This window comes from Pleurodeles waltl, chromosome 3_2, assembly GCF_031143425.1.
Source record: "Pleurodeles waltl isolate 20211129_DDA chromosome 3_2, aPleWal1.hap1.20221129, whole genome shotgun sequence".
In the NCBI taxonomy this organism is placed as follows: Eukaryota; Metazoa; Chordata; class Amphibia; order Caudata; family Salamandridae; genus Pleurodeles; species Pleurodeles waltl.
In genome coordinates, this window is record NC_090441.1 from 76,898,577 (window position 1) to 76,914,059 (window position 15,483).

The window sequence follows — 15,483 nt, forward strand, 5'->3', positions numbered from 1 at the left end:
TTCCGCCGCCTGGGCCCACGATTTAGTGTTGATATTTCAAAACACCAGTTACTTACTGCTTCAGTCCTTGCATGCACAACAACCAATGTCGTCATGCAGGCGTGAAGCCAACTGGGCCTGTAATCTTCCGCTGCAGCATCCTAGTGCCTCGCTTCACGCTGATGAAGCACAGAGGTCTGGCGTCAATCCATTCGAGCTGACGTCCACACAGCAGTGCCACCCCAGCACCACACACGCACACTCAGTAGTGGCATCCCAGAACACATAAGCAGGCAAGCGCACACACACAGAGCATCTCGCCACACGCACAAAATTCAGATCCCTCCACACACGGGCAGGCAAATACACAAACCGCCACAACATAGCAGCGACATCCCCCACCACACACACCTAGCCACACCGCAGTGGCATTCCACAACGCAGACATTACATCTCGTTAAGCCACACACACACAAAATACACTAATGACGCCCCAACACACGAAGGCAGGCAAATACACACAGCCGACACACTCGCAGGCCCAATAGCGCACCCCGGAGTGACAACTTTGCACCCATGCCTACGGGAGTGCTATACCACCGTAGACTAGCAGAATGTGCATACATGTGGCCCACTAAATGCACAGGCACCCTTAAGAAATGAAAGACTGCAATACACGTAAAGGAGACTAGTCTGAGGCGCTTCTCAGGCCTACATGATGCTACGACATGCTGTACACGTGGTACAGATCACACGGGGCACTGGATACGCTGTTTGATCCCGGGCACAGCAGGGGGGGGGGCTTCCACATCAGGTGGACTCTACGGTGTAGCAGATTATGGCTGCTCTGCACCACATCAACTGCCAAGCACATCAGTCAGTTTGGGAGATCAGTGCACCTGGTGCCCCCACGGCGCCCCCGCAGTCATGCTGCCTGAGGGGCAGCCCCGCTGCTCTGCAGAGGAGGTGGGGCCTATGCCAGCACCAGCGCGTGCCCCGAAGCCATCTATTTCCATCCCTGAAACGAAGGTAAGAAAATTACCGAGCTGCGCTGCTCAAGGAAGCCATCTGATGCTGCTATTTTTAGCCTTATCAAACAGACACAACTGCTGTTAAGTCTGCAGAGAGCCTGACACACCAACTGAACAAACATCCAGAGGGGCGGCTCCGTCCTTACAAAAAGAGGTGTGTGCTGTGGCTTCACGGCCTCTCGGCACAGCAGGTGCACAGCCTGACAGGCCAGCTACCATTGATTCACCCCAGTGCGTGGCAAGAGGCAGCGCCGTGACTCACATCGCTGGCGGCCATGGGAACCCGGCCACAGAGACCCACACGGGACCTTTTGAATATGTGTGAATTATTGGAAAAACGAAAACAGAGAAACCTCGTTGGAGATGACCAACTCATGGAAAAAAGATTTTGAGGAAATGTAATTTTGAGGAAAAACAAAAATAAACTCGAATATTAAAGAAACATTTTCAAAGAAAGACTGATCCAAATTATATCAAAATTGGGTGGAATTTAGGGGTAGTGAGTTTTTGAGTTCAGGGATGGGTGATGTTTAGGGGTTATGAGGGGGTTCAGTGGGACAGGGATGGGTGGAGTTCAGGTGCAGAATCGTGTTTTAGGGTTCAGTGAAAGGAGCAGTTTAGGGGTGCTGTTTTTTTTTGCTATTTGGAATTAATGAACTTTATGTATGGTGAGGGGGTTTTACGGTTCAGACATGAGTGGAGTGTACAGGTTTTGAGAGGTTTTTAGGGTTCATGGGTAGGCAGAGATTAGGGCTGATGAGATGTTTCTGAGGTTCAGTGTAGCGTTTAAGGGTGGTAAGGGTTTTTAGAGTTCAGGGACAGGTAGGGGTTCGGGGTGGTGACGGTTTTTAAGGTTGGAGGAAGGGTGTCGTTTAGGAGATACAAAGACCTTTTAGGGATCGGAGATGGTGGAGTTTAGAGGTGCTGAGGGGGTGTTTTTAGGGGCGGTGAGGGCTTTAAGGGAGCTGAAATGGATGAGGAGGAGTTTTTAGGGGTCACGGATGGGTGGAATTTAGGAGTGGTGAGTTTTTTTTTTAGGGTTCAGGGATAGCTGGGGTTGATTCATAGGAAGGGGTTTTAGGGTTCAGAAATGGTTGCAGGATAGGGTTAGTGAGGCATTTTTACCATTCAGAGAAGGGTGGAGTTTATGGGAAGGAAGGGTCTTGTAGGGTTCAGGGATGTGTGGAGTGTACAGGTTTTGAGAGGTTTTTAGGGTTCACGGATAGGCAGAGTTTAGGGCTGATGAGATGTTTCTGAGGTTCAGTGTAACGTTTAAGGGTGGTAAGGGTTTTTAGAGTTCAGGGACAAGTATGGCTTTGGGTGGTTAGGGTTTTTAAGGTTCGAGGAAGGGTGTAGTTTAGGAGGAACAAATAACTTTTAGGGATCAGAGATCGTGGAGTTTAGAGATACTGAGGTATTTTTTTAGGGGTGGTGAGGGGTTTTATGGAATCTAAAATGGATGATGAGGAGTTTTTAGGGGTCACTGATGGGTGGCATTTAGGAGTGTGGTGAGGTTTTTTTTAGGGTTCAGGGATAGGAGGGGTTGATTCATAGGAATGGGTTTTAGGGTTCAGAAATAGGTGCAGGTTAGGGTTAGTGAGGTATTTTTACCAATCAGAAAAGGGTGGAGTTTATGGCAAGGAAGGGTCTTGAAGGGTTCAGGGATGTGTGGAGTTTATGGGTCAGGGATGAGTGTAGGATGGGATGAGTGGCGTTTAGGGGGTCAGGGATGGGAGGAGTTTAAGCATGGTGAGAGATTTTTAGGGGACAGGGGCAGATGGAAAATAGGGGCTGTGAGGGGGTGAGGGAGGGATGGTGTTTAGGGGGGCTGGGAGGTAGGAAGCAATTGTTTTTGTACTGCAAAAGATATAAATCTGAAGTAATGTCCCTTAAAGTAATACGAAATGGTAAATGCCATTCATCCCGCAAATTCCATTAGGCAGTTTGGGAGAAATGGTTTCTCAGTAATAGTGTTCCATGAAATCACATACAACCAGACCTTTATATAAATGAAGACTGCTGCCAATGAAAGCTAGCCCTTTTCTTTCTTAGAGGCTGCAGTGACAGGGATAAACCTTCCCCTTACACTCCTGATGTGAAGCAGACTAATAACTGTGGAAGCACATGAGTCCATGCTGTCTGAACAGAGACTGCACCAAACACCCTTGATCACCAATCTTCTTGCTGGGAATCTATACCAGCAGCTCAGCACGATCATTTGTAACTGGACTGTTAAATGCTTCCAGTTTACTAGTGAACAGAACTGATCAGATAGTGCGATTTGCCTAAAACTAGCCACTGCCATCAGCACTGCTGGTTAAAATTGTGCCATAAATATGTTCCTCATGCCTTAAAAAGTCACACGTTGACACTCCTGCGCTGAAGAGGTATCTGGCTCAGTAAAACCAATGCTCGCCACAACACACCAAGCGATTATCATACTTGGAGGCCATCTTAACCGGGATGAATCCAAATGAAAAATAAACTGTAAATAGTATGACAATGGACCGAACAGACTTTTTGCAAAATCTTTGTGTTAAACCTAAAGTAAAAATGAAATTAACTTTCAATTTAGGGTACCTTAGGTTGCAATCAATATATGGGCTCAAATGAGCGTGGGTTTGTTATGGAGAGGAAACCTCCAGAGAGCACTATATTAAACATTGAAGAGGAAGCTGATTTACAGAACAGTTTCTTTTTTCAGTAAATTACGCATTGCACCCATCTTTAAAAAGGACCACCTCCGAGCTCGCGCTGTGTACTCTGTACTGACCAATAGCTGTGCACACAGGTTTAATAGTAACATTAGTTTTGGTAAGAGGTGCAGAGCTGCAGGCTGCATACTAACAGTTATCAAAAATAACTCATCCTCACAGAAGATCTTCTAACCTCTTCCACAATTTCCACATCGCGTGTGGTGGGTTCAGCTGCCCACAGCGTCAGAGAGTTAAACTGAAAAGTGCACCGTTATGGTAAAATACCTTCCTTCAGTTCTGGAGAAAAGCTCTGTCTGTGTGAGAGCTTCTTAGAAGGAGAACGCAGTGAGACACTCGGGTCCGCTGCTGTTCTAGAAATCTTTTAACAGACCACACTGTATAGCAAAATTGGCAACACAATTTCGGCATTTTTATTCCTTTTTGCAAACCTATTCAGCATGCACGTCGATTCACCAAATTGCAAGGGGTAGCGGAAGTGACATCACACGTCCTTTGACCTTCTCTTTCGCTCATTCACACATGCTTACACATACAGACTCTCACATATACAGACTCTCACCGACAAGCGCACACACCACATACATTTAAAAAGCATTTTTTGATGCTTACCTCAGCTGCCAGGGAATGCCATATTCCAGCTAATTGAACTCTGTTTTTAATACACTAATAGTGAAAAATTATATATATATATATATATATATATATATATATATATATATATATATATATATATATATATATAAAATTCACTATTGGACTATTAATGTTATAAGAACATTGACAATACAATGAGGAGTGCAGCCCGAACTAACGTTCACAAAGAGGAGCTGCCTATTTGCCCCTGGCCCTGATTTTTCCACCTCTGAAGCCAGGGGTCGCAAAGGCAATGCTAGGGGTCTCAGCTGCAACCCCTGGCGAGCCCCTAAATGACGTCCATGCTATTCAGGGACAACGTTTTGCCTTTCTATGAAAGATTGGAACAAGGCCTCTTGGGATACCACTCAGCCTTCTACTCAACCAACAGATATGCCCATCTGCTTACTGTAAACGGAGGCTAATGGTTCAGAGTGCTTATCTAGGAAGGTCTTTGATAGAGACAAACAAAAATCCATATATGTAGTTTCTTGGTGAAATACAGCTGCTTCCACTGTCCTACTGGCTGCAAGAAATCCTGGAATGCCTGGTTGCTATGAGTAGTAGCTGGATGGAGTACTACGAACTCTTTTTGAAACAGGGATGCTTGCACAATCATTCTTTCCCGTGAGAGCCCCACCTAGAAGGGCGACCTCCAAGAGTATTGTAATTTCTGATATGTTTCCCCTAGAAGAGCGTTTTAGAATACTTTTATGGGCCAACCTCCACTGGAAGATGGCTACATCAATAAGACAAACACTGGCAAACCTTTAAATTCTACCACTGATTCTTGGCTTAGGTCAAAGTACATTTCGTGCAATGCATCCCAACCAAAATATATTGCTAACATATTACAAAGATATATGGTGAATCAGGCTTGCAAAGGGTGTAAAATGTCTTTGCTGTCAGAGGAACTAAAATATGTTCTTGAAGAAGCCTAAAACAATTAAATATGGGACCTGGACATTTGTAACTGGTCTGCAGTCCTTTGAGATACAAACCAAGTGGTACTAGCTATATAAGTCCTACTTACTTCACTCTTACCTCATGTTGCAATTCCCTAGGTGTGTCTTTACATTTCACGCCCATGCTCCAAGTACCCATGTGTATTTTGTAGTTTTCTCTCACACATAGACAAATATGTTTCCTTCCCTCTAACAGGACAGTGTGCTCCTAAAACTGAAGGGAGACTCACTGATGTCCAGGGAGAGTTGGGCTTAGAAGGTGGGCTCGAACTCCATGAATACACATAGGTACAGAGACGTTTAAAGGTATGGGCAAACTGGGTGTTGGCCCAGAGCGCTAGCCTTTCAGGGGCCCCTATTACCCTCAGCTCTATGCTGCAAACCGTCCTGCCCTGAAGACCTTGAATAATTCTTTCGCAGATTGTTTTAACAAATCGTTTTCCTTTAATTTCTTTTTAATATGGTTGAGTGCAGGAGTCTATTACGGATATTTAGATATTACAGAGATATATTGTGTTTATGTTTTTCAACACCATGCAACATCCATAAAAAGTTTCTTTTAGATCAAAACTGGACCTTACGTATGAGAAATAGGAGGGGGTCACAGAGGTTATTTCCAATAACATTTGTCAGTTACTGCTGTATTACAATACTGAAAATGTCACTATCTCCGAATATATCATATAAACACATTTATATTTTGGACCAATATCAGGGTCCTGACAAAGAAGGCATGAACGAGCTTAAATTGGATCATGAATTAAAAGCTGTTCTGAACTGAAGTCCCTAAAATACGTTTGCCCCAGGGCTCCTAAAATCTTTAAGATGTCCCTGTAGATGTGTTTATCGGTTGGTGTGGATATATTGTTGACTTTTTTCTAACAGGCTTGGTATTCCACTCCAGCAACACAAAGCCATTGTTGATGATAAAGCCTCTTCTCTTCTATAGGGATCTATGCCCTTGGAAGAATTATGTCCAACTCTTTACTGAAAAGAGTGTAGATATTGAAAAGCATGCTGTACCTTCTGTCTTCAGCAGGGATGTGGAATTTTATAAAATATCTACTGGTTCAAGTTACAAGATGCATCAGAAATCTATGTGGCCTGTAAAAAAATCCACTTGTCTCATTTGGCTTGTAAATGTAGGAGTGTCAGTGGCTGGACATAAAATTGATAGGCTTTAAAAAGGTGAGCTTTCACACATTAATTTACACAATATCACTCATGACAATGTAATATTACTTCGGGAGTGACTCAAACACAATGGGTGAGGAGCTGCTGGTTCAGGCTGGCCTTGACAGTTTGTGAAAGTCCATAAACACATCAGTTTGTGGCCATTCATAAGCTGCTTCCAACCTATTCCCACCCAAGACATGGTCAGAGATGTACTCCAGGCAAGGACTGGAATAAATGCCTTTTCAGGCTGGGAAAGAAAATGGAACGCCTTAAACTTTGTAAAGGTGTAGGGAAGCCTGTTTCTTCACATGAAAAAGCTTTTTTCCTGTGGAAAGGAAAAAATGAGAATTGCCATTTTTATTTCAACAAACACATTAAGTATTTGCACTTAATCAATCAGCATTCTGGCGGTACTCGCAATAACCCCAAACTGGTAACACTTACATATGTGTACATGTTTCCATTTCGAAACACTGTTGACAATGTAAACTGAGACTGCAGCTTGCTGTACTACCACATAGCACTTGCCCTCACAGTAAAAGCACTTCATTAATGAACAATGTATACAACGTGGGACAACTTATGTGTTTGAATGCATGCCATGCCATAGAAGCAAAATATTCATTTTCTATTAGCTATGAAGCTGAGCCCATGACTTTGCAGAATGGGGGGCCTAATACCTGTCCAGTGGAAAACAGAAAGGAAGACCTTTTGCCCTTAACGCTAAACAATCTGTCCTAGACACTGGGCTAAAGGAATTCCACACCTCTATGTAAGCCTAATATCTCAACCCATGAACGTCCTTTAAAGGCTATGTCATTGTTTATAATAATGTCCCAGGTAAGAAAATATTGCATTTGATGGAGCTGGAAAAGGGCCTTCAGTTCGAATGGAGAATTCGTTCACGTTTAGGTATTGCAAACATTTCACTAACTTAACGTATTTCACTGAACACTAACACGTTTTAACAGAATAACATGGTTGGATGTCAAGGCGAGATCCAGGGTCTGTTTGTTAGGATTAACACAGAGGTGACCACAGATCTAGCTTTGACACTGGAGAAGCTTCAGATTGCAATGCTATGAAAAAGTAATAATTCCCAATCACTAAACAAATGGACAGATGAGTTACAGATGAGTTTGTAAAGTGGACTGAGGTTGGGGCAGCGACCCTCACCGAGTTGAGCATCAAACTCACGCGAGACAAAGGGGATTCATTTATGTTGACGATAATTAATGATGAACTTAGGCCACCTTGACAATGCTGCACAGTGTAAGACTGCACGTGGCATCTTAGTGGTAAACGCAGTGGAAACATGGAAAATATGAGTGTCAATGTGGAGGTGACAGCAGGGGGACTGACCCTGCCAGCGTGACCTTTCACTGTAAAAAAAAAACCATGGCCATGGAATAAGTACATGATTTAATGGTTAGATCTTTCCGATGGGAAAAAAAGCAGGAAACTATAATCTTTGAAGAATATTGCGACTGTCCTTTGCCTGTCTTGATGTCAATAACTGTGAAATGCACTTTAAACTATTCTGAACCTTTTTTTAATTGACTATGTGAATGAGTATATTATGAACAATGATATAGGAACATCACAGTGTGTAGTGCATACGTTACATGCACATGTTGCTCATATAAAAAACAATAAAGATTTTTTTTTTTTAAAGTAATACGATTTTGATACACGTAGCTATGATTTGCCCTAATTATCCCCCATTTGGCAACATAAAGGGGTGCAAATGATTACAGCAGTGATTGGTAAACTAGTCCCATTTTAGAAAACTACGTTCCATTCATACAGATGCAGCGCAAAAGCTACCCTTAGCGGGGCATCCTTGTGCTTAAAGCAGACAATCAATAAGCAAGCACTCTAAGCACTGCTAGTTCTGACACAGCCACATCCTCAGTACTTTAGTTAAAAAAGTCAGATGGCTGACGAAGACAGTGGCAACAGATTCCAGGTGTAGGCAGCTAGATATGACAGACTGCAGACTGTCAAGCAATAAACGTTCATCTCATCGTTGAACAGGGAAAGATAACACTGGTAGAGACATATCATATATACAATGCATACGATTCATTACATATGACTTCACAGAGCCTTACTGTTTTAAAAGTCTAATACGTGACTTGGCTGATACTGTACAGCAGTGTTGGTTAGTTTGCTCACACCTATTTGTGTGGATAGCTCTCCTATAGAAGAATTTGTTGATTTATTCTGTGTTCTTTCTGTGCCTGTTCATGTGGCTGACTTACATATGCACCCAGATATGAAGCTCTCAAGTTGTTAACACGTTTCAACCATTTTTGAACTTTTAAGAAGCCTTCATTAGGACCAGAAAGGACCACAGTTTTCTTGTAGATTTGTACGGTTAATGTCAGTCAAAAAGCTTTGCATGAGAAATCTGCTGTGAATTAGGATTATTCTGTGTCCTGCTACAGTTACGACTATGGTACACATCAAAATACTTACACCACAAACTGCTTTAAGACAAAATAGGGGAGAAAAGTATTTGCCAAAAAATGATGACGCAGTCTTCGAATGGCTCGATACCATAGTTATCTCTGCCAGGTGTGAACAACTTCATAGCTTGATTCCCACACCAAGCTCTCTTCTGAGAACCATACAAATGTACAAGATGGCAGTTGTGTTTTCTGGTGTAATTGTTACCTCTTCCTAGGAAGGCAGGTTATCAGTCTCACTCCAAGGAATGCTATGAATTAACTACATGACTAGAGACCTAATAGAAGAAACTGGATGAAGGTGAACATTTCTTCTACAGGGAGAACACTCTATAAAAACAGGTGTTAGCAGACTAACAGACACCTATAAACTGTTACAATCTCCTAAAACGATAAAGGCATATAAACAGAAATCTAATGAACGTATGCATGTTGTATGTGTGATATAGCTAAATGTCACATCCAATATTTAATTTCTTTCTCGTGCATGGAATAAATGTACATTGCTTGAGGTCTGTCCATTCGTTTGTTGTTCTCGCTTGCTCCATTTAATATTCATAAACCAGAAATACTTAGTACATATTAAACCTACACATCAAAACATCATACCCGTTTTGGGGAGAACATGAAGGCAGTGGAATTAACTATTTATAAAACAAATGATTGAGCATTTGAAACATAATTAAACATTTCAAATCCCGCTGAAGGATCATTTTTCCTCGCCCAGATATATGATTACTTCTTGGGCCCTCTGTACTACAGGGCCTTACCTACACTTATTCCATAGATGTATGAGCTAATCAGGAGGTAATGTGGCGACCTTGCTTCTGTCTAAGCGCCAAAGGCAAAGCTGGTGCTGTTGTCAAAAATGATTTTAAAATGCATGGGAGCTTTGTTCACAACATTGGTGAGGCCGGGGACATATGAGAAGCTCTACCAACTACTGGCTCCGTGCAAGGCCTGCCTCGATACCATGGCCCAAGTGCCTGCCACCGGAAGGGAATCGCCTGTAAATACCGTGCGCTTTCAGACCCCTGAAAAACGCTAACCAACTTGTTTTCTCTATTCCTTTGCAGGTGATCCTGGGGTGCGTATATTCTGCATATATTTCCACTGATGTACGAACTATGTAAAGCTCATAAAATGCCACCTGAGAGGTTTTGAGTATAAGAAGGCGTGCACAAACTTTATAGCTAAACGCCTAAACTTATTGAACAATACTTCATAAGAAACATAATTAAAGAGCCTGTCCTACATAAAATAGCAATGTGACAAATTAGAATAAGTCAGGTTGCACAGGCGACCAAAAATCAGTTTAAAAAATTATATATCTTTATTTAGATTTATGACAATCCTCATTACACAAATGCTTTCACTTTGATAAGCCTGTATGGCAGACAGTGAAGCTAAGAATTCTCTTATTAATTCCAGTATAGAATTGTGCATCACATAACAAATAAATGATACATCAATATAAAGTCGGCCCAGGAGAGAGCATTAGCACATGTACTGAAAAATGAATGGTGGAAACGGTTTATCCCAGTCTGTTGAGTTGCATATCGACCCTGGAGAAAAGCAAGAGTGCAGAAATCCTAAACTGAAACGAGAACTACAGTTCGTCTGGCTGACTAGAGGAAGGCGGACCCCCGTATGAATACCACATATAATCCAAAGGTGGGGCACCTTGGAGGGGGTGGGGAATTAGCATTCTGAGCAGATATTGTCCTTCTTGTGATTGCAATGATGGAATGTGTGTGTGTGGGGGGGGGGGTTCAATAAGGCCCGAAGCAACCTACGAACCAAAACTCAGTTTATTACAGTAAGACATTTCCGACCTTGTGATAGTGTTACCAACAGTGGTGTGGACGAGGAGCCCCAGAGAACTTTATCTGAGCTCAGTATAGTCGCTTCAAATGGGAAAAATGCTTGTTACATTGCACTGACAATCAATGAAACAAAAAAACATGAAAACGTGTGCTCCATGATGCGTTTCTTTACTCTCCAGACAATGCTCTTAGACCTAAATATGGAAAACTGAAGACGTGGCAGGGGTAGTGATCTAGAGTAGCGAGAAGCAATGGAGTGTTTCATTCATGAATCTTACAGCGATCCAGGCCATTAAGGAGCAATCCCTAGTAATGTGCGCAGCAGAGTGCATTGTAATGCTCAATAATACTCATGCCTGAGTGCGAGGGATGGGAGCTAGAGAAGCAGGAGTCCCTCCAGCGAGCAGTGATGTGAGACAACTGCACTGATGCATGCATCACATATCTATCTTCCTCTCTGCAAAGCCTGCATATCAGCCTCTCAGTGAACCTGGCTCTGACCGTTTTAAAACATCAGTCATTGCCTATTCGATTTCACTCGTTCTTACCCCCTCTCTGAAAAACCCCTTCTATTCTCGACTATATCTCCATCTTGCCCAAGCTCCCTTCTTTTTGCCCACTCCATTCGGATCTCCCTTTTTATACCTCCTTACTTAGGCGCTACTCTTTCGAGCTCATTCCTTGAAAGTGTTCCTTCACAGTACTGTTTTCTCTCCCTGTGTGTATTTCGCTCTCCTCTTTTCCACGGCATTGCCCTAGCTCCTCTATCCCGCTCATCCTTTCACGCTATCGTTCTGTTCCACTCTCTCTCCGTCTTCCTCTCTTCGCTCCTCCTTGTCCCACCCATCTCACTCCCCCTCTCGCCAGTTTGTATTTCTTCAGTTTACCTTCCTTTGCCTCTCCTGTTCTTGCATGTCTTTTCCTCTGTCCTCTGTAGGTAACTCACCTGAAAAGCTCATAGGTTTGCCACTGTTGTGCTTTAAGGTAGTCTGATAGATGGGGGAGTGGGTGGGGGGTGGACCTGCGCCCCTGATCTCCCACCTCTTAATTCCCGACATGCAGCTAGTTAATCGGTTTATGAGGGTGACTCGGTAGGAGCTAGGCCACATAAAGTGACTCAAGGAAGGTGTAACTATCAAAGAGCCCTCATTGCAGAAGAGGATTATTGTGCGGGAGTCCGACACACACAGGGTAGTGCCGAGGCACGGTCTTCGCGTGGCCTCAGTGTAAATGAATGCAGTTTTATGTAAGCTCATACTGGGAAGTGAACTAAAGGCGCATTCAGTGGCATGCTCTACAGCAATTTGAGATGACGAGCTGGGGAGCTGCGGCTCTACCCACGGTCTGTTTTCGAACTCTACTCCCAGACACCACCTTTCTCCCAAAAGAATCACTAATGCGAATCCACAGCCTTTTTCATTCAATGCTCCTTTCGGAAAAAAATTCGGAAAAACAAAACAAACGTTGCAAGTTCTGAACCCGTTGTTTTTTAAAGAGGCACGCCCTTTATTTCACTGAAACCCGAGTTATGCACAGCACACAACAACAGTAAAATTGCAGACCATCAATATGTTCTAAATAGAGTCCCCATTTATAAGAATTAGTTTTTGCACCGCAGTTACTACTACAGTGTAGCACCTTTGTTGCAGCAAATGTTCACCCACACTGGACAACATTTTGAATAGGGTTAATGTTTGCACCGGACTCTTGCTAATAGTCAGGCATAGTGTTTTTTTGTCTGATGGCTAGTATCTTCTATCGTCAACGTGTTTTCTATGGCATTATCGGTAGATAGCTTTTTGATAACCAAAATGACTCCCTTTATTGAGAAAAGTTATAATTTAGAACAAAAATCGGTAATTTACTAAAGTGCCGTAGGACTCATTGAAATGGGTAAGTACAGGTGCTCAGCAGGATGGGCGCTTTCTGCGAGCTCTTCCTGGCCGTGTGTGAACGGTGTGTCCGGTATGGTGCTACTGTCTGCAAATGCCGAGCAGGAATGTTTGTGCTGACCGGTGAGAATTCTGCCGAAAGGATAATAGGTGCTGTCGCCAGTGCCGACACTGTCAGAATGTAAGCGCCTGTTGCTGTCCGCGGTGCTGAAGCTGAATATGCGGTGAAGTCTGCAGCGCTGCAGCTGTATGCGCTGTCCTCGGTCCTGACTCTGTGTGTAACTGTTGAAAAGCGCGCAGCGCTTTCGTTAGTGCGTCTAAGCTATCCTTGTGGTTCATGTCTAGGCGGGGCGCAGTGCTGGACAGAGGTGCGTTGCTGCGTCTGCCTGTGCTCTCAGCAGGATGGGGATATGACCCGCGTTGCTGCTGGCTAGATACAGGACTGTCCGCTCAGAGCTGCTGCCAAGGTGAAAGTGACACTAATGCGACCTGAACATGGTTATGGGCTGGGCGTTAGGCGCGGGTGAGGTGGTACTGCGGCGAGAGAAGAATGTTAAGTGCTCTACGTGGTTCTAACGCTCTTTGTGTTAAGTACTCTGCAAAACGTTAAATGCTGCATTTAGTTCTGATGTAGTTTGCAGAACGAAATATGTTCTCCTTACACCAGGTTTTTGGCACAGTGTTAGCTGGAGTAATTGCTCGTGTGCTGCTTTGGGTACTGATGGAGTTGAACAGCTAGACACACTGGTGCACTTGCAGTCTGTATGTTTGGCATTAGGAAGACGCTATCTGGCTGGGGGTGTTCGGTGCTGTGCATGGGCTCCCTTACAATCTGGATGCTTAGGAGTGTACCCGCGCTATCTGGATGGGGGTGTTGGTTGCTCTGCGTGGGTGGCCTTTCAGTCTGGATAATTTACAGTCAACAGGCGGTATCTGACTGGGGTGCTAGTTGCAGTGCATCGGTGCCTTTGCAATCTGGATGCCTGGCAGGAAACGGTCTCTAACAGCCTGGGGCTTGCTGTGCATGGGTGCCCTTATAGTATGGATGCTTGACAGTGAGAAGGCGCCATTTGGCTTGGGGTGCTGGTTGCTGTGCCTGGATGCCCTTACAGTCTGGATGCTTGGCAGTGAGCTGGCGCTATCTGGTTTGAGGGGAGCTGGTTGCTCCGCTTCGGTGCCCTTGCAGTTTGGATGCCTGGCATCGTATGGCCCTTTGAGGCGTGGGGATGCTGGCTACAGTGCGAGGGTGCACATACTGTCTTGATCCTTGGCAGAGAGCAAGGGCTATCTGGCTGGTGGAGTTGATTGCTGTACGTGGATGCCCTCGCTGTGTGGATGCTAGGCAGTGAGGAGGCGCTATCTGGATGAGCGCTAGCTGATGTGCAAAGGTGGTCTTGAAGTTTGGATGCTTTACAGTAAGCAGGCGCTATCTGGCTGGGGGTGTTGGTTGCTGTGCCTCGGTAAACTTGAGGTCTGGATGCTTGGCACTGTACGGCTGGGAGTGTTGATTTCTGTGACCGATGTTAAGTGCTCTCCAAGGTGCTGGAACTGCCTCACTGTGAGTGTTTGCTGTCCTTGGTGTTGACCAAAGCTTGGTGAGTTCAAGAGCAGAGTGTTAGTAGGAGTGAATGCTGGTCAGGCTGGCAGGTGCTGCTGTCGTGTGATGTTACCCCACTATGATCGAGACCCACGTGGGCTGCCACTTATGTCTACTGGTGGTGAGTGGGCTCCACTAAGCGCTGCTCTAGCTCTGGACGCGAGGGCTTTATGTTTGCAGTAGTTGTGGAGAGTTCATAGAAATATGCCCTCTATAAGGACACCAATGGATGCCGTCCTTACTCCGCTACCTTCCCATCCCGATTCCCTTCTGCGCGGCTCCGGTCGCTGGTACCCTCTTGGGCGTAACCCCAGACCAAATGGTACACGAGAGCAGTGCGTGGGCCGAAAGCCCACCTAGCGCTTTACCCTAGAGCTGGAGGCACTCTCGGCGCCCAAAGCAAATCCCGACGCCAGAGGCATAGTTGTGTGCTGCGCAACCCTAGTACCAGAGGTTCACCATTGAGCTGCCCCGGTACCGGGCTTGGACGTTTCGTCGCACTGGAGGCTCGCCTGGACGTTATCCGGGAAATAGGCGGCTAATTTGGGCGCTTAATAAACCCTCATCCAATCACTACCAACACAGGGAGACACTCACCGTCCGCAGTTCGTGAGTCCGGTCTTTCATGTTTCCGGTGACCACAAATCCGGAACGTCCCAGGCCAGCTGGTTATTTGAGAGTGAAAAGCGCGCCCCTTAATACTCCCTTAACGGGCGTATTTCGTCCCGTAATCACGGCGAGTAGGACAGCCGCTTGTGGCACCAAAGTGCTCACGGCCAATCAGATAGGGAGAACCATATTCCATCCCGAGTAGAAAAGTGTGGTGATCTTTCATTGGTCAGAAGATTTTTTGTTATGATGATTGGCTGCTTTAGGTTTTAGCAGTTGTTCATTGGAGCTGGGCCGCACATACTGCAGCATGGATTAGGATTGGCTGGAAATACGCTTTCCTTTTGTTTATTGGCTGAGCTGTTGACAGAGAACGCACGTGCCTCCGGCACAGCATTGAACGGTATGTCTCCGCCTTTCATTCGCAGGGCACGTTCTCTTGACAGGACGTTCGGAGTCATTGACACTTCGGGCGGTAATTGTTTTTCCCCCAGTACTTGAGTATTGTGCATTGCCAGATAGGAATTGCCTGATAGAGTTGTCAAGTGAGTAGAACATGATGCAGGAACAAAAAAATGTCTGTGTCC

General features: G+C 44.8%; 1 protein-coding gene across 1 annotated transcript in view; it reads right to left on the reverse strand.

Annotated features, from left to right (window-relative positions):
* Window positions 1–15,059, reverse strand: part of STX1A (syntaxin 1A) — a 702,444-nt gene extending 687,385 nt beyond the window's left edge. Inside the window, exon 1 of the mRNA XM_069226788.1 lies at window positions 14,885–15,059. Coding sequence (XP_069082889.1) covers window positions 14,885–14,914 — 30 coding nt within the window. The 5' untranslated portion in view covers window positions 14,915–15,059. The remainder of the gene's footprint in view (window positions 1–14,884) is intronic.
* Window positions 15,060–15,483: the final 424 nt, after the last annotated feature.